Source organism: Rhinatrema bivittatum, chromosome 8 (assembly GCF_901001135.1).
Source record: "Rhinatrema bivittatum chromosome 8, aRhiBiv1.1, whole genome shotgun sequence".
In the NCBI taxonomy this organism is placed as follows: Eukaryota; Metazoa; Chordata; class Amphibia; order Gymnophiona; family Rhinatrematidae; genus Rhinatrema; species Rhinatrema bivittatum.
Window position 1 is genome coordinate 29033238 of NC_042622.1, and position 27169 is coordinate 29060406.

At 45.6% G+C, this 27169-nt stretch overlaps 1 protein-coding gene across 1 annotated transcript in view; it reads right to left on the reverse strand.

The window, feature by feature from the left end:
• Positions 1–27169, reverse strand: part of PTPN1 (protein tyrosine phosphatase non-receptor type 1) — a 179520-nt gene that overhangs the window by 77123 nt on the left and 75228 nt on the right. Inside the window, exons 2-4 of the mRNA XM_029611687.1 lie at positions 8862–8952; positions 5772–5872; positions 2579–2677 (exon numbers count right to left, since the gene is read on the reverse strand). Of these exons, the coding sequence (XP_029467547.1) occupies positions 2579–2677; positions 5772–5872; positions 8862–8952 (291 nt within the window). The remainder of the gene's footprint in view (positions 1–2578; positions 2678–5771; positions 5873–8861; positions 8953–27169) is intronic.

Sequence of the window (27169 nt, forward strand, 5' to 3'; positions counted from 1 at the left end):
GGACTGCAGTGCCAGACGCATCTTCCTCGGAGGAGGACCGAATGATGGTAATCGCTCCAGAGGGAGGCATCGGTAGCCACTGGGGAAACAGAGTGTCCCTCAGACACCGGCTGAGTCAGGATGGCACCCAAGAGGACATCCAGACGCTCAAGCAGGGGCGCCAGGATAGACAACGGAGACTCCAGCACTGGTATGGGGGACAGTGGTGGGGGCAGCTCAACGCTCCGTACAGCTTGGAGCACTGCATTCTGCGGTCCAACTCCTCCTGGAAGCCTGGTGAAGAAAGGTCTGAGGGAAGGGGACAAGAAGTCACCAGTGCCTCCTTGGTTTTTCGAGGGGGCACGGTGCCCAGCACTGATATTGACGAATGCCTGGGATTCCTGTGTTTATCGGAGGATGGGGCCTCCGTAACTTGGGGTTGCTTTGGTGGTGGTGGTACGGCAGCCACCAACACTGCACCTGAGCCAAGTGCCAACGGCGACCAGTGTCGATGCTTGCGGGATCTCCCACGGTGCTTGGCCCGGTCTTTCCCTAGCGCTGAGGCGGCGGAGGATCCCGATGCCCTGGAGACCGGTGACTTCCTCACCAGACTGCTCACACAGTAACACCCTGGGACGCTGTGCTCACCTCGACAAAATTGAGAAACGTTTTGGTTCAAAAAATCAGCTCCATCCACGCCCACGGAGTCATCGACACCTGGGGGTAGAGGAGAACCATTCGATAGGCCCCCTCCTCACCACACCCCCGATGGCATAGACTACAGACCGAGGGGCCGGTGAGCGATCCCCCATGGTCTCACCGGTCCCAGGACACTGGGATCCTTCACCTACTCGGCACCGGGGAAAGACCGGGCCGAGCACCATGGGAGATCCCGCAAGCATAGACACTGCATCATCTGCCTGGGGGCATTGACCAAACCTCATGCGGATCCATGATAGACAGTCTGCAGGCACTGGGGGCACTGATGGAAGCCAGATGATGCCATGAAAAACAGCCGGCATGCAGTCGATGACCGGGGGACACCAAGAAGTGGGATGCTGGGAATAGACTGCGAAGAAGGAAGAAAAATGTTTACATACTGCGCTGAGGAGAATACACTGACCACAAAGGGGGACCAGACAATGGACCAGAGAAAAATTGCGAATTTAAAGCGCCTAAAGGCAAATAAGCAGAGCTCCAAAAACTGCAAGGCAACTGCACCGCGGAAAAAGAGAGACCAAAGAGGGACCTTGCGTGGCATGCTCAGTGTGCTAGTCAAAGCTTCTAGAAACTTTGACAAAAGTTTTCCATGCCTGGCTCTGATGATGTCACCCATCTGTGAGAACTACCATCCTGCTTGTCCTAGGAGAGAAACTGTTCTCTGCAGGTAATGACTTGTTTTATTAGACTAACTTACGAGTTATTCTGTGTGAATGTACATAAGATTGAGAGTACCCAGGTCTTTCTATCCATGCTTAACTTTTGTATTAGTACAGTAAATTCATTTTAACAGAGGCACATTATATTGAATTGCTCCTATCTATGAAAACCTTTTTACATGCTATTATTCTGTAGATGGATTCAGCACAACATGGACTTCTACAATAAACTGAAAAAAGTAAGATTTTTAATGCTGCTTTATGACAGCTAAGTAATCAGATGGCCATCATTCACAGACATTCATGCCCTCATACATGAGGTTTGTCTCTCTCTCTCTGATACTGGAAAGGTTACCTTTTCAAGCCAACTGCTCCATGGTTCCCACATCTGGTGCTTGACAACCCCCAATAGGTATTGCTTTTCAGGGTTTTTAAAATATGTAATTTATCCTGATTCCTAGACCAAATGTATGAAAGTATGAATATTAATTTTGGATGTTGGAATTTCTCAAGAACTGGATTTGGGGACCACTAGGTCAGAGCCATTGCTACTATCTGAAAACAGGATTTGTTCAATATATTCGCAAATGGAGGTGTCACATCTCCAAGAGTTTTCACAAACTAAATCTAATAAAGCCGACCTTCCAAGCATGCTTATGGATGGAAGGACAATTGTGGGAGATGAACACGATGAAGCTGAAAGTGGTGGTATAAGCAGAGGCCCAGCAGAGGACCTCTACCACAATGTTATAAAAAGTAGGACAGAACAAGAAACACGAATGCAGGCCTGTGCATACGCATGTATCTTGAGGGGAAAAAAAAAAAAAGAAACCCAGTCAGAATCCTTATGCCCCTTTTCTGCCTCAAAATTTCAAGTCAATAGGACACCAGAAAAAAAAGTTATTTCAGGGGTGGAGTGTGGGGGAAACACAGATAATCTCATATGCTTTCCTTCCCTTTAGAAAGTAGGCAAGTCTTTATTAAATAGATTGCCACAGTTGTCCATCAAGCTCAAACTAGTAGGTATTATAGTAACGCCTGAAACAATTCGTTTGGCATGGTTAGTGCCAGAGAATAGGAAAGATGGACACAATGTGCCATAAATCCCAGCCGAGTCTAAGCAATTATATAGAGAATGCAGAGTAAGTCACACCAACTCATAGCTATACATTGTGAATAGAGAATCGTATTCCATGATTAAGAGCATTTAAAGTACTTACTGATCCCTTTTCTATCACTCTGTTCAGCATGACAACACCCCTGCTTTTCTGTTCCCAAACCATCTCCCAGAAGTGGCCACATGTATTTGGGAGCGGACCCTGTAAAAATCAGTGATATTTGCTGTATATTGGTTAAAAGTAAAAGATCTTTATCCAGAAGATTATTCCTCTACAATACACGACAACCCGGCTTTGCAATAGGACATTATTCTGCCAGGCTTTTCATTAAACTATTAAGCAGAAGTAATTTGAATACAACTTGCAAACTGAACAGTTTTGAGGCAAGAGAGGCTGAAGTTAAGAGTTTGCTGTAGCCATGAGATGACTTTTATAAGAAAGCAAACAAAACCTGTTAGTGGTACATGAAAAATCCACAGTTAAGCCTGTAGTATCTAAGACTGCAGCAGGTGCATTCACGTTGGGCTCTGTGAAACAGAAATCCATGAACGTGATGGCAAGGGGCTAAACTAGAAGCAAGCACCATTGGATTCCACTTCAAATACAGTATTGTCTTTGGTAGAGAAGAGAAGGAAATGGTTCATAGCATTTAAAGGCAGAGAGTTGCAACATCTTCCCCCCCCCCCCCTCCCCCCCATACTAAAAATCATTTACATTTAAAGGAAAAGCCATTATTAAAGGTCATTATTCAAAGGATCTTTCCAGCAAATTTTTGGAGTTCACCAGACAAAACCCAAGATTTGAATATCTCCCCCCGACTCATCGGCTAAATTTTATCTGGCCAAATAATTACGTGTACAAAATTTAGCTGGCTGAACACAGACAAAGACCATCTGGGCATTCTAGTCTACTTATCCATGCCAGCTATTCAGCTCTACAATCCCCACCACTCCCCTCAGAGTGCCTCTGTTTATCCCAGGCTCCTCATCTCCACCACCTCCACTGGGAGACTGCTCCGTGCATCTACCACCCTTTCTGTAAAGAAATCTCTCTTCAGATTGCTCCTCAGTCTGCTGCCTTTCACCTTCATCCCATGACTTCTGCCTTCCACAATCTGTTGAACGGGACCCACCCCCGTGCAATGATACATCAGAGGTGCAGAGATTCAGCACTAGCTGGCTAAAGGTATCGGCTTAACTCTAATAAAAACAAAAAAAATTGCTATCCTAAAGTTAGCCGGATAACTTTAAAACAGGCTTAGCAACAGCCGATACCCTGCCCCTCCCCCCCCCCCAACTCCTGTCCTCCAAAATTAAACAGGTACTGTGTATTGAACAGCACCAATCTCACACTAGATCTGCACTAAATCCCGAATCACCTAGTCCCAGACTCCCAAAAGGAGAAAATAGGAATCTCTCCTCCTTCCACTGGGCTGGGATAGCTGACAGCTCCTGACACTTAATATTCACTTATTCACTTTATTCCGTGAGGGGTGGGGGGGGGGTGGGGGAAATAGACCAATCCCATTCAGAACTGACTTTTCAATGGGGATTGCTTCCTTCACAGGGTAGAGAGAGAACTGCCCACCACTTGGTACATTACCAATGGGGTTTTTTTTGTTTTTTTTTTTTATCGTGGGGGTTGGGAGGGGGGAATCCACCGCTGCTAGGTTGAAATTCTTAAACCTGACAAGCGGAAAAGTAACTTTTATCTGGCTAACTTCATCTAGGTATATTCAGCAGTACACTTATCTGTTTAAAATTACTTTAATAACTTTATCTGGATAATTTACCCACTCACTGGGTCTTTGAATATTGACCTCTGCAATTTTTAAAAAGTGCTTTATCCTAATGGCATTGGGAGATCTGCTTAACAGTCCTTCTGGCACTTTCAACCCAACAGTTCACTCTGCAGCATTCTGGGGAGAAGATCAGGAGAAAAATGTATCCCAGAAACTACAGGGCCAGCTATTCCACGTGTCATTGTTTGCAAATTACCAGAAAAACTTACTACTGGTGGGACCATAACATAATGAACTCTTCAAAAGCTGTCACAAGTTTAAAGAAAGCAACTACTTGGAGCAGGAGATAAGAGCAGAGCAGAGAAGAGAACAGGAATTCAGCATGTGCTGCATGCAAGGTGCGAGAAGTGTAATGAGACAGGAAGGGCCAAGATGAGAAGCAGAATACTTAGAAAGAGGGAAATAAAACCTAAGTTTAATGCTTTAGCAAATGTGAAATCAATGGGGGGAGGACAGGCAGGCAGAGACTGGCAGCAGAGGAAAAGGATTCTTGCTGCAGTCTAAATGGATTGCACAGGAAACAAACGTGCCAGAAGTGGAGCAAAAGATGTTTTAGTAGTCAAGGAAAGATGAGAGGGCCTGGATTAAGGTTTTGGTATCGGAGGGAGACAGGACAAAGCAGGTTTATGTTGTGAAGGAAGAAACAACTGTGTGAGCGAGAGAAAAGGATCAAATGAAATTCTAAGGCAACGGGCTTTGAATATTAGGAGAATGGTGGCTGCATGCACTCTGAAGGAAGAGAGCTGCGGAGATACAAGGAGCTTGTCTGAGATGGAAGGAGAGCCATGAATACAGCAGATAGCAGCCAGGATCAGAGAAACAGATCAAGGTGTCAGCAGCACAGGGGATGATAGTGGATGGGGCGATTCGAGATAGGAAAACAAAAAAAGAAAAAATAAAGGTGGCTTCAGGCAGGGGCTCCAACAGAAAGGAGGAAGTAGAGGATCATATTATAAAGCAGCAACTGGAGAAGGAAGGCGAAGCAAGAGAGGGCAGAACTGTGGAGTATGAGAAAGGGAGGGATGCTGAAGAGTAAGGCACAGATACACAGCGTGAACTCACAAGTGGACACAGGATGAAGGCTTTTTTAAAAAGGTGCACGCCTTCTACATTATTTCTCCTATTCTTAGGACAAAAATAGGATACAAAGAAATACGACCTAAAAATAAGGCCCAATGAGAAATAAGGTAAGTAAAGATTCTGAGAACCTTTGCTAGCGTTTGTCACAAGGCATTCAAGAAAGCAAAATGACAGCTGCATCCTAGAATACTTTAAGAGAAGCGTTAAAAACAAGCATGACATGGGCAGCATCATTAGCTGGCAGGCATATTACTATGTGTTTAATACTCTGTGCTCCCATGAGAAAAATATCCACTAGTCTATGGGGAACTCCACAGAAATTTTTAAAGCTCCACTATATGCCACTCACTCTAAATTACTGGTTTTGGATGAGAATTACATTTTATTGCACTTCAATGTGGTTTTCAGGGTTACCTGGGTGAGAATGTAGCTCCTCTGGGCCTCCTCCATTTTTATCAAACTAGCGTTGATATAGTCATTATCCCCTTGGTGCAACTTAATTCGACTGTGGTCGACTTAAAGCAGGAAAACAATCAGAATACAGAGAGATAAGTACAGGCAGACACAGCAAAACTAATAAGGAACAGTTTATCATCAGTTAAAGACAGTGACTTACAACCTGCACAATCACATGCAGAAACTTTACAACCGAGGAGAGTTCTCTGCAACCTTCAGATGGAGAACTGTAATTTTTTTTTTTTTCAGGCCTGGTCCTTTGTATGTGCAGCAAAAGCAAAATGTTCTTATTTGTAACGTTCGTTCCAATGACAGCAGCTTAATGGAGTCACATATGTGGCTAGAGAAAGTTTATCAGAGCAATGACTGGACTGAAGTCATCTGAAAGGAGCCCTCCGAGAGAGCTGCAAATAAAAAGAGTTCATGACAGCAGATACCAGCCTTTGCTCCAATTGTTCTGGAAGTCCAAAAGGAGGAAGAGGAATCTGCAGGGTCCAAAGAGACAACGAGCGCAGCGTACGTAACTAAACTACATGTTGCAGTGTTACAGCTCTTATAAGGAAGTTGAACCTAAATTGGCAGCCACACCACCGCCCAAGTGCCTGAACATGCCCTTCTTAGGGCACTCCTGTAAGGGAGTAACAATAAGACAGATTATATTAATCTGCCAGTCAATTAGAGAGCCGGTATGATTTTTCAGAGGAACTCTGGTTTGATGGTGTTCATGGAAACAGAACTTTATCTGTGTCACGTCTAGCAGAAGCCCATAAATTCCAAAGCAGAGTGATAGGTAGAGATGGGCAAAATTGATTAACGATTGCATCACCTGGCTGCCAAGTAATGACAAAACTCTCCTTGCCGGAGATATGCCCTTGATCAGTCAGTCAAGTCAGCCAGGTAAGGAAACACGCACTTCCAGCCTGTGCAAATACGCCACAGCTACTGCAAAGCACAATGAACATTCAAGCAGCCAGTGCCAGGTGAAAAGTGCTGTGTCATGAGACCTGTAAGATTCACTCATACAGAAATGCACCGCAATCGCAGGAAGTTAAGTCTCCTTGAGGATCACAGAACATACGTCCTGAACTTTTCCCTTTTTCAACTGGAGGTTCAGGTTCCTCAGATCTATGGTGGATTGTAATTCAACTCAACACTTTCTTGGAAATCAAAAGAATTTCAAATACTCTTTTTCTTGTAATGGACAAATTTGTTCAGCTAGGCCTGTAAGGGGAAGTACATTTCAAACCTCTAAGTTCTGGCAAGGTGACGGCTTAAAATTCCTTTTGGAAAAGGTCAACTGAGGGATTTCTGGAAAGCATATTGTCCTTAGTACCCCATTTTCTGAGGTTACAAGAGGCCAGCAGCTTGTAAAAATCATCCCCCTTCCTCTTAGACAGACTTCATATCAGAGCGCCAAAGAACCTCTCTCCTCTGAGCCCGATCATAAACTTACTAGCATGTAAATGGACTGCAGCACTTTTGCCTGTGACTGCAAGGCTTACTGCTCTGGTGTTCGAGTTGGAAAACAACCGGAAAAGGTCTCCCGGTAAGAAGAACATTTTCCAAGGGACATTCTAATAAGACTTTCTTTCTCTAGATGAGGACGGTGGCTTGGAGGTGACAAACAGCATGCAAGGTAGCCTGATGATCCTCAATGACATACAAAGCCTCCTATAGCTAGCCTCCAGATTCCTCCCTTTACATGGCTCGTCAGCAAGCCTGTCTTGAATATCTTGTCGCAGGCTCGATGCCCACAGCCAAGCAGTTCAATGGGAATCAACAGCAATAACAGTGGCATTGGACACGGTCTCAAATACGTGTTACTAGCCAGGCCAAGTGGGCTAGATGCATTTCCACCCCTCTTCTTAGACCACAAAAGTAGTGAAATTCCTCGGTTGTGAGAAACACAGTAAGAAGCTGGCACTTCAGGGAAAATATATCGCTGGAATGCTCATGCTAAGGACACTAAAGAAATTTCAAAACTCCACAAAACATGAACAAAAATATTAGTAGAAAAACAGATTTTCAGCACAAAAAGTCCCACAAAACCGGCAGAGGTTCACAAAGATGGTCCTCCTTGAAGGCTAAGTCCTAAAGCAAAGAGCATCAAGCAGCATTATCTGAAAGATCAAGAAGCCTCCTCACCCAGTAAAAATGTTGCTAGCAGTAATTTATAGGTTTGGCAGTTGCTCGATTGTAAATATTACTACCCTTATAAGGCTTGGGGATAACGGCACAAAAGCAGCCGTTACTGTCCTTGAGAGAAACAAGGGGGTATCCTGCACAGAACAGGTTAGATACTACCATAAGAAGCTTGCTGGGCAGACTGGATGAGCATCTGATCCTTTTCTGCCATCATTACTAAGTTACTACAATAAAAAAAAAAAAAAAAAAAAAATTCACACTCAAGTGTGGCAACGGGTGATTACTATGCAGGTCCCCGCAGCACGAGCTCAAAAGCTGTTTTTTTGAAAGCTCGTCAGACATTTCTCCTCAAGAGCATATGGGGTAGGTCAGGCGAGCCAAAATGTGTCTCTATTGAGGCTGCTTGTCAGAGAATGCGTACAATATTGCATTATAAATTAATGTTTGACGGTAAAAATAGAAAACCTCAACACAACATGGACAGGTCTGACCCCACGGGGATCAGACTATGGCCAGCTGATTACCAGCAAAACCACTGCCACCATCTGAAAGGAGTAGGGAAAAATCTTATTAATACAAGATCTTTGTAAGCACTCCTCAGCTTTTTCCCTTTTCTTGACCCTTGAAAAGAAAATGGTTGCAAGGTAGAGGAGGAGAGGTGGGTTAAAAAGGAGTGCTTTATATGTTGTATAATTCGTTAAGAAAGGAATATAGATCACAAATTAATGTAGCCAATAATATTTTATGATCCAGGGCCATGCACAAGCACTATATTATCAGAACAAAAGGATGTCAATAGATCTGCCAATTTAACAAGAAATAAATAAAACAGGAACCCCATAAGTAGTCCCGCGCCATCTTATTACACCCAAGTGCTAAGTGAGCGGAAAGCTATATACTTACAGGGGCTGACATCTCTATATCTGTTCCGAGTTTTGTTCTCAGGGAGCTTGGCAATTTTGCATGGAAAATCACTGGCTTCATGTCGGATATCCTGGAATAAAGGAACAGGAAATATTTCAAGTCCCCAGCATCTCGCAAGACAATTACAAAGCGCAACTCAAAAAGCAGTTCCTTTTTTTTAAATTTTTTTTAATACTGAACTATTTGCTTTCTTTGGCATTTCAGTCACTTCCCGGGTTTTGGCAGTAAGCATGTGGAATACATTTCAAAATGTAGGCTCATTTGCAAATGAACAATAATGCGTCTTTTTGAAGCATGTGCCTCCTACAACAAATGTTAACCTTGCATAAAATGTATATCTTTGCAATGTTTATTTTAAGGATAAACAACATTTATTTGGCTTTTTTTCCTTCTTTTTTTAAAGCCTATGGCATCAAACGACGCAGTCTCTGTTCACCTAAGATGTGTAGAGCCTGCAAGGGCTTAGCTACTGCCCAGCCCCTGCCTTGGCTCAGGTTGCAATTCAATCGAATCCTTATGTGGTTTTCAGATTCATTTTTCAGAGGGAACCATTGCCTACCACCTCCCCAAAGCAGACAATAAGCAACTATATTTTTTAATAAATAAGGAGATGGGTGAACATTTTATGATGCCAAGGTTCTCTCTTTGGTAAGAAAAATGTGCACAGGAACATATTTGTTATATGATCATTAAAAATTAGAGCTTCTTTCCTCCAAAGGAAACCAAGCAAGAAACAGAATCGGCTGGAGACCACAGACAGTAACTAAGAATGCTTAAGATATCATCACACTGTGCTCTGACCTACTGAAGATCTCAAATGACCTGAACTGGCCCGTTCCCTATGGGAAATAAATATAAACAGGGATTCAGAGTGGCTGGGGGGGTTCAAGGGCATACGAAAAGCATGTTCTGGAGGTTCCTGGGTGCTCTACTCTTTGTGGCACAAACTTTGAATGAAATTGGATAAATTGCTCAAAATGTTATTGCAGGAACAGGAAGATAAGGGGAATGGACACAGTCATTATGGATCATATAAGGTCAGTTTCCTTATGATAAATAAAGCTAAAAATAAGCATTTAACATTTTTTTGTATTTAGAAATCACAAGCCAGACGTAGATCAGCAGCAAGATGCAAACTGCAGCATCACAGAGTAGCCATTAAAAAAAAATAAATTTTGCTATTGCACTGCTCTGCTTGCATGTGCTTGTATGGCACAGCAGAGCACATCATGCCAGCCAGTACTGTGCGCTGTCTTACTTTATCCTTCTTTGCAAGCTCTCTGAACTTACTTCTTTTCCTGCTTCTGCTGTGCACCTCCGCACACCCATGAGCAGGACAAGCATGGCGGCATCCAACATCAGGATGAACTTACTAGCGGGCCGATACAGTAAAGTGCGCTCTGGCGGAGCACACTGTTACCCCGCGTTTGGCCACACGTTTTCGACTCACTATTTTTACCCCTTATACAGTAAGGGGAAAAAGCGTGCCGAAAATGTGCGGCCAATCCCCCCCCCCCCCCCCCCCCCCCCCCCCCGAAAGTAATAGCGCCCGCAACATGCAAATGCGTGTTGATGGGCCTATTAGTTATTCCCACGCGATTCAGAAAGTAAAATGTGCAACCAAACTGCACATTTTACTCTCAAAAATTAACTCCTGCCAAAGGCAGGTGTTAATTTCGGCCGGCACCGGGGAAAGTGTACAGAAAAGCAGAAAAACCTGCTTTTCTGTACACCCTCCAACTTAATATCATAGCGATATTAAGTCAGAGGCCCCAAAAATAAAAAAAAAATGAAAAATAAAAAAATAAAAAAAATTTTAAAATCTGCCCACGGCCTGTGGGTTGGAAGACGGATGCTCAATTATGACGGCGTCCGTTTTCCGAACCCGTGGCTGTCAGCAGGTTCGAGATCAGACGCTGGTGAAATTGAGCGCCAGCTGTCAAACCCGCTGACTGCCGCCGCTTCTGTCAAAAAGGTGGCGCTAGGGACACGCTTGTGTCCCTCGCGCCTCCTTTTACCGCGGGCCCTCGTTTACATAAATTTATTTACTGGATCGCATGCCCAGGAGAGTGGCCTGGGCGCTCGCCCGCAAAGTTGTCTGTATCGGCCAGATTATGAGCTAATAGGTATTCCTGTGTGGGCAGAACTTGTCTCTAAAGCCTAGCGTGGGTTGAGCTCTACTTCAGCACTAGTCAAACACCTAGTTGCTTCGAGAACCAGAGGCGGCTGAAGAATAGCTTTTTTTTTTTAATCCGGCAGTTTACTCCGGCTGCGTTGGGACCACAGCGCGAGTGGACCCAGGGCTAGGAACTGGCACTGTAAAGGTTTCATTCAGAACTATCCCAGGGATAGTTCCTCAATTTTATATCGTCATCAACTTACAGTCTTGGTCAGTCAGGGGCTGTTCTCCGCTGGGAGCCCTGCAATCACAGACCCCCAAATCCGGCCACTTGGTGTTACCCTTGAGAAAACTCTCCACCATGGGTGTAAACTCTGCTCTCACACACAGCATCCTCAGCCCCAGGGAGCAAAATATCCCACTGGGGGGACCTTCCACATGGCAGTGCACAGCATTCCTCCCACTGATGAACCGGGCTGACCCCACACCACACTCATTAATGACTACCCATGTGATGGGAAAAATAAATCAAGGCCTTGCTCTCTCTTACGGGATATGGAATAATTCTTTCTGCACAATTTTAAACTGCTGATACTTTCTCCAGGCACTCATGGAAGTATTTATAACGGTATGTGAATTAAAAAATAAAAATAAAAAGCTCTCCTAATCTGCCAGAAGCATGCTATTTAAAAAACAGCTTTTTTTTTAAACATCAAAACAATTTATTGCAAATTCCCAAAACTAGCAATGGGGAAATAAAAGATGGAGGTCAGAAAAGACCGCATGTAAAATTGAGTTTGGCGTTTTCTGCACACTGTAGTGGGTACCCCCTGTGCCTCATTAATTTATTCCACAATGCAAGAAGATTGGACAAAAATGGCAAGAAGCTGCTATAAAATGAACAATCTGAGAATAGTGAAGGAGGTAGGAAAAGGAAAGCAGCAAAGCAAAGGGAGAATATGATAAAGAGATACTATTAGAGGTGAAGGAACCAAGAGAAGCAGGAATCAGATCATAGGGGAAAGGGTGTACAGATGAACCAGGCAGGAAAAGGGCAGGCAAACGTTGAAGGGAAAGGGCTGAGAATAAGGGAGGGCTAAAATAAAGATGTGAGATAAGGCAGAACAGTGGGAACTCTTAGCAACCTACTACATGACAACAGAAAAAGACCAAATTGGCCCATCCAGTCTGCCCAACTGAGATTCTTCCACTCTGGTTAGATAAGCACGGGTCCACCCATACAACCCAGTTTCAGGCTCACCCTCTCCCAACGTCTTTTGCCTGATCCTTCCGCCCTTTTCCTACCACTGACTTCCATAATCAGTCCCAAGCATGGACTGCCCTGGGCTCCACACCCAGGGCTGCATTTAAGATTATGCTGCTGGCAGGCAGGGGGAATCTCAGTCCCTGGGCTCCTTCACAGTGTGCTGCCTATGCCTAAATCCAGGCCTGGTTCCATCGTCTCACTGCTTAAAGGTTTGGGGTGGGGTTTGGTTTTTTTACAGTTTAATTATACTGAGTTAGAATTTGTATTTCAGGCTTTATCATCTAACTACAAGACCAAGACTTCATCCAACACCCAGGCCCGCTTCCATGTTAGCACCAATCTCCCTAAATCCAGCAAGGCTATTGGCCATAACCTCCGGCCTTCACATGCTCATTACGGCTTTTAAACAGAGGTCACTCCATGTAGATTACCCCCAGCCTTCTTAGAAGCCCGATGAGTAGCCACCATGCGGTACAGGCTACCCCTGCTGGCCTGTGCTGCCCTAGGTCATTCATCCACTAGCCCTACACTTTTTGAAAGCAAGGATCCTCCATCTCTATCCAATACCTTTTTTTGAATTACTATTTTAGCCTCAAGCACCCATTCTGGGAAGGCATATCCACCACCCTTTCCCTGAAAACGTATTTCCTGACAGTGTTCCTGAGCCTGCCCTCTTTCAGCTTCAGTAAACATTATAGTGAACAATAGTTTTCACAAAAATAAAACGAGTCTACTTTCCAGTAAATGCACGTGTTCATCTGCTCATCTTATGACTGCATCGGGCTTCTAGGAAGGCTGGGGTAATGTGCATTATTACTTAAAACTCCCCACAATACTCCAGTCAGGATCCTCTTAGACCAGGGGTGGGCAAACTTTAAAAAAAAAAAAAAAAGAGGGCCACAATACTGGCGCTTATCGGAGCCAAGGGCCAGAGTCCCCCTTAGAAGTGCGTGAGTGGGGGGGGAGGGGCGCAGTTACACTGGCAATAACCCCCCCCACAGTCAGAGGACCAAAGCGACAACCATACCAATAAAAAGAATAATTCAACACAATTAACAAATAAAACATCAAGTAGTTAAAAACTCAAAAATGTTCCAAACATCCAAAACATATTTCAAAATAGACATCAAATAATACCCAATAATTAAAATATGAAAGGATTTTTTAAAAATTCCCCGCTTTCCATATGTGGGAACTTTTGATTTCCAGATGCCCCAAGATTTTCATAGATTATCAGGCCCGGGGGAGGGGAAGGCTGGTTATACACACATGTGCTCTCTCTCAGCCACACCCATACATAAACATGCACTCACTCTCACTGACTCCCTCAAAAAAACACACACACACACACACACAGGCAGGCACCCCTTCATTCTCACACCCACAAACCCCTAGGCAGACTCCCATTCCTTCTCTCTCAAACACACACAGCAGTCTCGGAGCCTCTTGCTCCTCTGCTGCCGCTGTCACCGGCGCCACATGCTGGGGAGGACTTGGTCCATCTTCCAAGCTTGCTCTGCTGCTGCTCCTCTCTGCAAGCCATGCAGTACTGAAAATTCGCAGGTGTAGCTCTTCCTCCATGCTGTTCTCGTGTATCGCGAGATCAGCACAGAGGAAGTGCTGCCCTCTATCGTGCTTTTAATACCACAAGGCCTGCACACACAGACGTGCTCAGTTCACCCAGTGATGCAGACGCGCAGTTTCTGCACCGCCGGGCAAACTGAAGAGACTGGCTTCTTCATTTCTTCACCGCTGGTGGGATGGGAATCCACCAGCGGGCCTCTACAGCTGGGCGATGCGCCTTCTCTTCCAACCCCACTGCTCCCTCTGAGGGGGACGTCACCTCCTGCCGCTGACATCCAAGTTGACGTCAGGTCATTGATGACATCAAAGGTGTCAGCAGGCCAGATCTAACGGGGCAAACTGAGGAGGAGGAGGGCAGGAAAAAAAAAAAATCTGTCATCGGGCCGGGGTTGACCCACAGGCCATAGTTTACCCACCCTGTCTTAGACTTGACTTGCCCCAAGAATTTAGGGTGGCTTGGACAAAGAACACTAAGGTTATTCACACACAGAAATGATCTAATAAGCCTATTCTTCTTTCAGAACACAGTCTAACCCCCCCTCTGGTTTTCAGGATAGTCATAACTCATATGCTTGAGACAGGATTTGCATTCACCGGATCTGATGCATATTCATTGTGGCTAGATGAGCCTCCAGGTCAGGGTCAGTGGAATGCTGGGCTAAAAAAAAAAAAAAGCAAGCCATTGTAAGATTAACATTTTCCTCCGAAATAACTGCTACTCTTGGCATGGGGGGCAGGGGTGGATTCTGTTTTGATTTCATAGTTTCAAATGGCAATCAGAACCTGCTAGTTAGGCATTTTCAGATCAAACAGCCATTAGTCCTGTTAGTCATTAACCATAGGAAGTGTCCTTAATTCTTTTAACTAGTTCCTCTTAATATGAACCTGAAGCATGGCAGTAAGGGACAAAATGAGAGCGACTGGAAAGAACATTTAAAAAAATATGGAAGCTTATGCAGCTTGATCACTGGGTATTAGAGGGACTATGAAAATCAAACGAAATAATGTCAAGAGTGCCCATGGGATCAAAAAACGTGCTGCTCAGACACTGGCCTTTATCACTGGCAGGAAAAGGCAAATCAGTAAATATGGGCAATGAGCCAAAATAAATGGAAGTTGCATTGTATCTGAAATTGCTCTATTTCCTGTATACGCTGGTAAAATACTCTAATTCAATAATACTGTAAAAAGATAAACTCTGCCCTGGGCGATAAACCACTGAGAGTTTCACCGATGGAGGCAAGACAGTCAACTTCAGCATTTTTCCAATCATCAGACTGGATAGTTTTTGCAGAGAACGACTTCTCAAATACACAATCAGGAGACAAAAATCTAAAGTACAAATCCTAACTTACAGCTCGATACAGTATCGTCCGGTCGAAGATTGCCCGTCTGTAACGTGCTGGGAGCGCACAATACAGACGAGTAAGGCCATCCAGCGATACAGTCTCTAGTTTCACGCGTCCTTAGCGCTTTGTAAAATAGACACATTACCCTTTCCGCACCCAGCATGTAAATGAACGAAAAAGCTGTATAATGAAGGAATTAGCTATTCCCCTCCGATACTGTAACGGGCGCTGATATTATCTCCTTAGGAACCCGCTGTTTTGCCGCGGCCTTAACGTGCTAGTTTACCGCCTCCCCCTAGTAGGAGTTAGGACTGTGAAACAAATCAATCGACACCGCTTAAGATACTCAAAAACAATAAAACAATAAGCCTGGCACCCTCCTTGATGTAGTACGTCCCGGATGCCCCCCCCTCCCCAGCGCGCCCGCCACTACCCCTTTCATCAGCTGCATCCACCCATTATGCCCCTCACGGGCATGTCCCGCTTCACAGAGCGCTCCCACTCAAATCCGTTCATGGGTATATACCCTTTCGCCCCCCTCACAGCGCCATGCTACCACTGCGACCCGGCAGTCCCGTGAGGCCTACAAAAAAAAAAAATCCCCGGCTCCCGCGCCCCCGCACTGGCCCGCTGACTCTACCCCCCTCCTCCCGATCGGGCGGGTAGGCGGCGGCGAAAAGCAAAAACCAAAATCAATTTTTTTTTTTTTTTTCAAAAAGCGACATCACACAATGCATAAAATAATTTCTCCAGCCTTAAAGCGACAATTTTGGTTTTTTCCAAAAGCGACTTACTTTTCTGAAGCCATCACGATCGTAGCTCAAGACGAAGATGGCCGCCTGCACGGGGGAAAGCGTGCAATTGGCCGCTGAAGACGTGGCGTCACGAGATGTGACGTCACGTCTTCAGCGGCCAGTTGCACGCTTTCCCCCGTGCAGGCGGCCATCTTCGTCTTGAGCTACGATCATGATGGCTTCAGAAAAGTAAGTTACTTTTGCGACTTACTTGACAGATCCCAAAAGTAAGTCGCTTTAAGGCTGGAGAAATTATTTTATGCATTGTGTGATGTTGCTTTTTGGGAAAAAAAAAATTGCTTTGGTTTTCGCCGCCGCCTACCCGCCCGATCGGGAGGAGGGGTAGAGTCGGCGGGCCAGTGCGGGGGCACGGGAGCCGGGGATTTTTTTTTTTTTGTAGGCCTCACGGGACTGCCGGGTCGCAGTGGATGCAGCTGATGAAAGGGGTAGTGGCGGGCGCGCTGGGGGGGGGGGGGGGGGGCCATCCGGGACGTACTACATCAAGGAGGGTGCCAGGCTTACCCAACCTCTGCTATTGCCTCTGCTCGCAGGTCTATTTCGCCGGCTTGCTGCACGCTTTCGCTTTGCTCGGCTCTGCTCGGCTCTGCTTTTTCTCCTCTCCCGTCTGTCTTCGCTGCTGTGCCTCACCTCCTCCCGGAGCAAGGCTGCTTTCGCGCCTTGCTCCGGGAGGAAGGGTGCGCGGGGAGGAAGGGTGCGCCTGGCACTGCCACACTGTTTCTACCGCGGCCTTACTGTATCGACCTGTATGTAAAACTAAACTAATAATAAACTACTATGAGAACATTAATACCCAGACCCAGAATGTGTGAGGTTTTTGGCTTACAGTAATGAAAGATTTTTCCAAAGCATGACAAATGCAAAACTCTGAGGCTAGAAGCCCTACCAATGTTTCTGTAACCTCAACAAGATACGGGTGGGAGCTCCAATGGGTTCATTTAAAGTATGTGAAATAAGTAGAACTATGTGTCAGCTTACTGTAGAAGTGCCACAGCATATCACAATGCAAAAAAGAAAATATTACTTAACTGATAATTTCATTTAGTGAAGGATAGGTCAATCCCAATGAGTGGGTTATGCACCTCTGCCAGCAGATGGAGATAGAGCAAAAGATGACATCACGACTATATAGTCCCATCCTTACATCAACCCGCTAGTATTCTCTGGAAAAGCCAAACTGTGGACAAACCTGGTTAAACTTGAACATTATTAGCAACAGGCAACGATTCATGTTTCTCAACCAACCGGAACACTGAGCTCAGCCAAAAGGAGGAGCATATCTAGCAAAATAAGAGCTAGAGAAGCCACTTACAGGTTATCAATGAAGAGAAGGAATCATACTCTGCATCACTCGCCCAAGAAAGCTAATCACAAAATCCAAATCTGGAAGATGAGGGCAGTTCTGGGATCGATCTACCTTTCATTAAAGGGAAGGAAATTATCAGATAAGTAGTAATTTCTCCTTACCTAGTGTTCTGGTAGGTCAATCCCAGTGAATGGGATGTACAAAAGCTAATCCCAGAAAGGGTGGGAGGCTGCCAGCTGCCCAGTGAAAACCGCCCATGCAAAAGTGGCATCCTCCCTAGCCCTAACATCCAAGCAGTAATGCTTGGAGAAGATGTGCAAAGCTGACCATGTCGCTGCACGGCAAATTTCAGCAGGCAAACAATCTTCCACCCATGATACCGCCTAAACCCTCATGGAATGTGGTCTAATCTGCTTCAGTAAGGCAACCTCAGCAGCCACATAGGCTGCCGTAATGACCTCTTTAACCCAGCGGGCAACTGTTGCCTGCATTGCTGATGCTCCCTGCTTACCTCCACCATGAAGTACAAGCAGGTGATCAAACTTCCGAACAGACTGTCACTAAGTAGCACATAAAAGACGCTTGACCATATGAGGAACGCAAAAGGCAGTACTCCGCTTCTTCTCTGTCCAAGGCAGGCAGAAAGATGGACCGATTCAAATGAAAGTCCGAAATCACTTTGGACAAAAACCAAGGCAAAGTGCAAAGCTGAACCACACCCAGAGCCATACAGAGAAAAGGCTCATTGCAGGAAAGAGCCTGCAACTCAAGAGACCTGATGAGCCGAACAGACTGCTACCAAAAAAACTGTCTTCAAAGTAAGCAGCCACAAGGAAACCGTATGCAGCATTCGAAAAGTTGGACCTGCCAAGAACTCGGGGACCAAGTTAAGTTCCCACAAAGGCCCCGCAAACCGCATTGTGGGGTGGGGGCGAAGATGTTTAAGTCCCTGCAAGAAATGGGACACATCGTATGGGAAGACAAAGGCCCTCCATTGATTCTTCCCCTATAACAAGCCAGTGCCGCAACGTGAACCTTCAAGGTATTAAGAGCCAAACCCTTAAGCAAGCTGTCCTGTGAAAATTCCAGAATCAAAGGAATATCCACCTTGAGCAATTGAGTACCTCGTTCAGAACGCCAGGCCTCAAAGTTCCTGCCCAAAGAGTGAAAATTACAGAAGGCAAATAACCGCACTTCAACAGCCAAGCCCCTTCCATGGTCAAACCATAAAACAGATCCAACCCATATCCTCGTGCAGAATGGGCCCCTAACATAACAGATCCATCTGAGATGGTAGCAGGAGGGGACTGCCCACCAGAAGTCTCTGGAGATTGGCATACCACAACCTTTGAGCCCAATCAGGAGCCACTAAAAGACAGTGTTGGTTTGTCTTGCAATCTTCTGTACCAGCCTGCCTATCAAAGGCCAAGGTGAGAACGCATACAGTAGGGCACCATGCAGCCAGTCCTGAATAAGAGCGTCTTTGCCCATTGCTTTTGGGTCCTGCCTGTGACTGAAGAAGCATGGAACTTTTGCGTTGTTGAAGTTCGTTAACAGAGATCCAGTAGGCCCCAGCAGTCCATCAGTATCTGAAATGCCGCATTCGCCAGCTCCCATTCTCCTGGGTCCAAGCTTCTCCTGCTGAGGAAATCAGCTCTGATATTGTCCTTTCCGACGATGAAAGAGGCAGATAAGCTTAAGAGATGCTGCTTCGCCCATAACATGAGAGCATCTATCTCCTCCGACACCTGTCGACTTAGTTCCACACTGATTGATGTAAGCCACCACGGTCACAATGTCAGACATTACATGCACCGCTCAAGCCTTTAGCCGCTCTGTGAACTGCAGGCATGTCAACCTACCTGCTTGTGCCTCCAGTCTGTTGATCTTCCACTGCTGCTCCACTGCATTCCAGCACCCTTGCACCACCAACTCCTGACAGTGAGCCCCCCAGTCTTGGAGGCTTGCATCTGTCACGAGTACCAACCAATCCGGTGTCATCAGGGAAATTCCCTTCCTGAGATGGTCTGCGTGTAACCATCAGTTCAACTAGGATTTCACCTCTAATGGAAGGAGCAGCCTCACCACATAGTTCTGTGACTTCAGACTCCATCAGGAGAACAAGACGTGCTCTCACCCAGGAACCCTCCATCAGGAGAACAATATGTGCCCTCACCCAGGAACCCACTTCTAACGTGGCAGCCACCAATGCCAGGACCTGTAGATAAGACCACACAGTCAGATGAACAGAGTTCCGCAGAGATCGGACTTGTAGCATCAACAAGTGGATCAGAGATTCTGGCAGAAACACTCTGCCCTGCCTTGTACCAAATCAAACCCCTAGATAATGCAAGGTCTGAGATGGCTGCAAATTGCTCTTGGCCAGATTCACCATCAAGCCTAGCTCCTGTAGCAAAGAAACCACCTTGCGGGAATCATGAAGACTCTCTTCTAATGTTTTGGCTTGAATCAATTAGTCATCCAGATATGAGTGAACTAGAATGCCCTCCCTGTGAAAGGCCGCCGTTACCACTACCATGACCTTGGAAGAGATACTGGCCACCGTGGCTAGTCCGAAAGATAAAGCCTACACTGGTAATGACAATCCAGGATGGTAAATCGAGGAACCGCTGATGTTACTGGGATTGACCTACCCTATCTGCATATTCCTACCCAGCTGATGTTCCTGCCGGATGGGAATATGGAGATACGCCTCAGTCAGATCCAGAGGCATGAGATACTCCCCTGCTTGAACCACCATTATGACAGAGTGCACGGTTTCCATCCTGAAATGTGTGACTCATATGTCTGTTGACACTCTTGAGATCCAGTATAAGCTGAAATAACCCTTTCTTCTTGGGCACAAAATAAATGGAATATCTGCCCATATTTCACTGTGAATCGGGAACTGGGATCACCACTTCCAGAATCTACAGCTGTTGTAATGTTGCTTCCACTTCTACCCTCTTTGGAGGGAAATTGCATGGGGAGACCATGAAAGCATCCGGAGGAATGCAAAGAAATTCTAGAACATAGCCACACCAAACCACTTCGAGAACCCATTGATCCGAAGTAATCTGGGCCCACCTGTGTTAAAACCGGGATAGATGGCCACTTATTTCCTGCACCATCAGGTGAGCCCACAAACCTTCATTGGGAAGATAGAGGGGCTACGCCTTCAGAGCCCATATCCTTTTGAGGACCTCAGGGGCGAAAGGACCGAGATCTACAGAAGGGAAGGGATCTCTGGAAAGAACGTCCCCCTATAAAGCCGACAACAGTAGTCTTGAGAGCAGCCACTCACCTGAGAAGTCTGGGAAACTGGCTTCTTATCCTCTGACAAACCACAGGTCCTGAGTTTCTCCCCATTTACTTGCCATTTTCCAATTTACTGCCAAACAAAAGCAAGCCTTTGAAAGGTAGCTTAGTCAGACTGGACCTTGAAATAGTATCTGTGAACCAGTTGTGCAGCCACAGCAGTCACCTGGCCGCAATAACTGAAGCAGCTCCTCTGGCGGCTGTGCATACCAAGTTCCCAGCTCGCATCATCCAAGAAGGCGGCCCATGGTTCTACCATAGGTCCAAAATCAGACCAAATGCCACCAGACTCCTGAGAAAACCACAAGGTAGCCTAAGCTACCAAGGCACAACAAGAAGCAATTTGCAAGTTCACTGTCACTGCCTCAAAGGCTTGCTTCAGGATAGCTTCAATCCTCCTATCCTCAGCATCCTTCAGAGCCACATCTCCCTCTACTAGGATGGTGATACGTTTTGTGACAGAATGCACCACAGCAACCACCCTAGGGAAATGTAACTGCTCTCTGGCCTGAGGATCCAAGGCATATAAATTCGCTAAGGCACATCCTCCTTTAAAGGACACTTCTGACATTCCATTCCAGATCAATCAACTCTTGGATTGCATCCAAGAGAGGAAAGAAGCAAGAGGCCTTGCGCAGGGTGACTAAAATAGGATCCTTCTCCTGCATCCAAGGAGTCAGGTCCAGACACTGAGGGTCTTCAGGGTCTGAGATATCAGCCCTGGCAACTCCTCTCTCTAAAAGAAATGTAGAAAAGTTCTATATGGCTCCAAATATGGGGGAACATACCCTTCCTCACCAGGAGAGCCCCCACAGTCATCATCAGTATTATCCTGCTACACATGCATGCGAGCTCTGTCAGACCACACTGCGCTAAAGCACTTGATTGTGGAGTAAAGTGGAGGAGCACCTGGACCTACCTTAGTAGAAACTGCCGTTTCAACAAACCATCCTTGTAGAAGTGTCTGCAATCCCAGGAAGAATTCCACCCAAGAAAAGGAGTTCGGGTCTATTCCAGGCCCCACAGGCTCGAACCTGACATCCTGCAAGCCAGTGTCCCCTGAGGACTCAACCCACAGACCAATCAGAGGAGGAGACACCCCTGCAGTGTCTCCCTCGATCCCACTCCCCTCATACAGAGGAGTTGGACCATCGTCAGCAAAATCGGAAGGAGGCAAATCACCCCGAGCATCCAGGTACTGCCAACACAGGCTTAAAAAGAAAGCCCCGGCTGTATAGCTCTGAATTGGCAGGCAGCACAGAAAAGCTTTTAGGTTTCTTCATCACGGGCATCGGCTATAAGCACACAGGGCGATGAAGGCTCGCACCTAGATTTCCTGCATGTACAAGCAAACCTAATGGACGCACAAAAAATGTGCATCCAAGCCCACGCGCCTAGGCCGCTCATTCCACTGGACGCTCAGGACCAACACCTAAAATGGGCGCACAAGAAATGTGCCTAGAAGGAAGAACGCCCAATTACACGCACAAACAAGATTGGGTGCACACCCAAGCGTGCAAGTGCGCACAGACAGTCTGCAGCAAAAGTACCTCGCAACGTTTCGCGTGCCAAAATGAGAAGCCTAGAAGCAGGGCCTAGCAAAACGGCTGCTCAACCCGCTGTGCCTGTACTCTATCCTCACCTCACAGAACTCCCCCAGAAAAGTGAGTGGGACAGCCAAATGCCTAGGAAACAGACCCTTCCTCCTGCTGTCTTTTTTTTTTTTATACAGTTAAAAACTTTTATCTGAGCTCAGCCCTCCCTGGCTGAGAGCAGAAACAGTTCCCAGCTACCAAGGGCGGGAAGAGGGCTAAAGCCTTCACCACCGAGCCTCTCAGCCTTTAACGGCTAATTAAAATTTAGATCCACGTAAGTCAAGGCTACTGGACTGACGCACTCTACTGAGGAAGGCACCACATGGTATCATCTCAGGAGAATACTGGTGGGTTGATGTGGGGGGCGGGACTATATAGCTGTGATGTCTGCTGGCAGAGGTGAATAACCCACTTGCTGGGACTGACCTACCTGAATGCTAAGGAAGCATAAATCTGTTTATTTTATTTATTTGTTTGTTTTTCTATACCGATGTTTGTCGTACATATCACACCGGTTTACATGGAGATAGAGTGGTCTATCGATGTGGACTTCCTATTTTACATTGGACGTTTGCGAGCTTGATGCACTTTGTCCCATTATGTTATACATTGTACAATAAAATAGCTAGCTTTTTACAATTGAGAATAGTGACTTTTTACAATGAAGTTAGTGACTTCTTGCATTGAGACAGTTAGTAGCTTTTTCTATCGATGTAGATGTCCTATTTTACAATGGAGCTTCGCGAGCTTATTGCGCCTTGCAATTTTAGTTAGTGGGTGCCCATTCTCAAGTTAGAGGGCAACTGCACCAAATCAAATATCGATTAGCACACCTTTACCTACAGGTAATGCCTACAATGTCCGCTAGCGTTTAAAAAATAAGTTTTAAGAACATAAGAAATTGCCATGCTGGGTCAAACCAAGGGTACATCAAGCCCAGCATCCTGTTTCCAACAGAAGTCAAACCAGGCCACAAGAACCTGGCAATTACTCAAACACTAAGAAGATCCCATGCTACTGATGCAATTAATAGCAGTGGCTATTCCCTAAGTAAACTTGATTAATAGCCGTTAATGGACTTCTCCTCCAAGAACTTATCCAAACCTTTTTTGAACCCAGCTACACTAACTGCACTAACCACATCCTCTGGCAACAAATTCCAGAGCTTTATTGTGCGTTGAGTGAAAAAGAATTTTCTCCGATTAGTCTTGAATGCGCTACTTGCTAACTTCATGGAATGCCCGCTGGTCCTTCTATTATTCGAAAGTGTAAATAACCGAGTCACATCTACTCGTTCAAGACCTCTCATGATCTTAAAGACCTCTATCATATCCCCCCCTCAGTCGTCTCTTCTCCAAGCTGAACAGCCCTAACCTCTTCAGTCTTTCCTCACAGGGGAGCTGTTCCATCCCCTTTATCATTTTGGTTGCCCTTCTCTGTACCTTCTCCATCGCAACTATATCTTTTTTGAGATGTGGCGATCAGAATTGTACACAGTATTCAAGGTGTGGTCTCACCATGGAGCGATATAGAGGCATGATATTTTCTGTTTTATTCACCATTCCCTTCCTAATAATTCCTAACATTCTGTTTGCTTTTTTGACTGCTGCAGCACACTGAGCCAACAGTTTTAAAGTATTATCCACTATGATGCCTAGATCTTTTTCCTGGGTGGTAGCTCCTAATGTTTTTTTAATTTTTTAAGTTTTTTTTGTTTTTTTTAATTGCAATGAATGTCTAAAGAGTCAGACCAAAAAATTCATTATTAATGCAATATATATCAGTGTTTCCCAACCTTTTCAAGTCCAAGGCATGCCTAAGTTAACACAGATGTTGTGTGGCACACAAATCTCCAGGGGACAGGCAATGCAAACATGGAGAGGCCCCAAATGAACAGAAGGAAGCAGTGAAAGCCCCACCAGTCTTTCAAATTTAAAAGGAACGGAGAGATGGGGCAGAGGCACACGAATGAACTTGTCACAATGGGCAAGTTCTCTCTACATACGAGTGCAGGAGAAGAAGAGTGTAGGTATGACGTGGACAGCTGGCTCACTCAGTTACCTTGGCTGCCTCATGCAGATACCAGTGCTCCTCCACTAGTACAGCCCCAACACTCAAAATGAGTCACCTCCAGTGCTCAGTGCCTGCTCTCTCTGACTCACTGGGCTTGGGGATAAGACAGGCTGGAAGGACACAAAGGAGGAAGCACTGCATGTGCTGAACTAAAGCAGGGCCCGGCTATCCCTGCCCTGGTGCCACCCACACCACACGGGGAGGGGGGGCTCATGCTGTAGCTAGGCAGAAGAGGCGTGTGTGATTACACATTTTCTCAGAAAGGAGCTCCTACTCACTTAAGGACCTCGCAGCTGTCTCTTGCTGCTGCAAGATGCTGAAAGCAGAGCCCAAGAGCTGGCCTGGATCTGAGCTTCAGGCAGTGGCAATTTTGTGGCCTAAAAACACTGGAATACACTAAAGCAAGCTTTGGGGGGGGGGGGGGTTTTCCTCAGGTGTGCCACATTTTCTACTTAGAAAACAAAGCAGACAAGCACAGAAATAGCATATTAGGACAACAGTTTTACTACAATTTTCATCAGGCCCTGCCCATCTGGAGAAGACTATGATCTGCCTGTAAGGCACTTTCAGCGAGCAAGGGCCCACAACATGCAAAGCTATCGGCTGCTCCTTAAAGTAAGATACAGAAAACCAATAGTTTTTAAAGTCACATTTTTCCAAGGTCAGATGTGTCATGTTAATTGCAATATACAACAAAAAACACTATTATACTGTGCTCCAAGGATCCAAGCAGCATTTTAAAACAGAAAGACCTACGCTGAAAATTGGATGTTACCCTTCTATTCAAAGATTATAAAACGTGTCAGTACCTTCCCCTCGCATTATACACTTACTGCACAGAGAAGCTGATATTTGTGTGCTAATTTTTACTCACAATTTAATAAGGTTTTTAGTGCTTGCATAATGTGCACTAAAATTAACATACCTACATGTTAATCCCATTTAAATGAAAGAATAAACTATTATTCCCAATGCAGGGGGGGGGGGGGGGGTGCATTAAAGCCCTGAAGACTTCGCTCATGGTTTTTTTTTAGACTTGGAAATGTAACTTCTGGGTCAGAGATGGAAGAAAAATTAACTCACAGTTCATGGTTCTGTGCAGGCAGGATCCCAGACTGGAAATTCCTGGGTGCAGAGATCCTCCTGGATCAGGTTCCCCCAGGATACTTTGGGATGGACCAAAGTATCCAAGAACCCCAGGGCTGAGGCCACCCCCCATGTAAAGCACATTAGCCCAAGAAACGCAAGCTTTTATTCCACCTATGATCCGGGAGTCAAATGTCCAAGCTTAAACACAAAATAATGGGTTAAGCCCGGGAGTACACGAGCTCAGGACCCCCCAAGTCAGAGAGACTCTGTCCCAGCATCAGATTACCCCCCCCCCCCCAACTCTCACTAACCCAGCCCACACTTACTCACCCTCCCAGGTCTCTCTTCTGCCTCCGATCCTGCCACCCCCAGCTCTATTAAAGATGGCAGGGGTTCAAGCCGAGGCCACCGACTTCAGCTGAACTAGCACCATTTTCAAATGACCAGTGGATACCAGATAGGTAAGTACAGAGGGGCCCTAGGCTCTATCAGAGAACCTCCCAGTTTCTGAACTTGAATGGTAGTTAGAGTTTGTGCTCTTTGCAACTTTACCACTATTTTTAGAACACTTGTCTGATATAAAGTTAAGCTTAGGGCTCATTGATCGCCAAGAATTTTTATGCCTACCTCATTGCATGCGATAACCCCCCCCCCTCCTCTGAATTCAGCTGGGATGAATTCGGAAAATGTACTAAGTCAAGAACAGCAGTCAGGATGCAATGATAATCATCACTTAGGGTCATAATGCTGCCCTTTCAAAGCTACAGGAGAAGAGAGGGAGAAAGGGTTTCTACCCGTTTTTCTGGGGTCTCCTCAGAAACACGATGTCTTGCTCATATCATGCTGGGATGCTTGGATATGATCTCATTCTCTTAAGTTTACTGCTAGTGCTCCTCAATAAATACTCGCCTTGTGCTAAAGAGAGCTTCTTTTAGGAGATCATAAGGTTTAATATAAACCGAGGAGCAACTGGAAGTTCTTTTTAATTAGGCCAGCGGCACTCAAAACAAGTAGGACTATTTCTCCTTTTGCCACGTTTTCCTGGTCTCTGATGGCATCGCTTGGTATTCAAGAATCTTGACTCTCTGTAAGCACTACAGATTAGGCTTGCACCGATACTTTTATTAGTCACATCTATCCGTGCCCTCCTCCTCTACTGTCAGTTCTCGACTCGGTGCTTTCCACCTGGCTGCTCCATGCTCGAATAATCTTCCTGAACTGGTGCATCCTGCTCCCTCTCTCACTGTGTTTAAATCCCATCTAAAGACCCACCTTTTTGAAACTGCTTTTAAATCTTATGCCTGACTGTCTGCGTTTAGTCTTAACTAAATTTTCTTTTTATCCCAAGTCTCTTGTCCTGTATGTTTTAATTGTAAGAATATATGCTCTATGGAGCAGGGACTGTCTTTTTGTGTTTGTACAGTGCTGCGTATGTCATGTAGCACTATAGAAATGTAGTAGCGGTAGTGGTGGTAGTGGTAGTAGTTAGCACTGCTATCCTTATATTTTTCTCCTTTACTACTGCCTGTTCTAGCATTGAGCTTTTTAAACTGGTCAGTATGGGGATGTCTCATTCTCTTCTATATATTTGAGGTTTCAGTAGCTGACTGGGTAACTCCTCGGTTGTAGTAGGTGCAGAAAATGATAATTCTTCAGCTGTAGGGGTTGCTTACACTTTGCTGGTGAATGACAGACTGCATACACAATGCTGTTAATTTACTGATACTCAACAGCCAGGAAAGCAAAATATTCAACCTTCAGTAAGGCAACGGTTA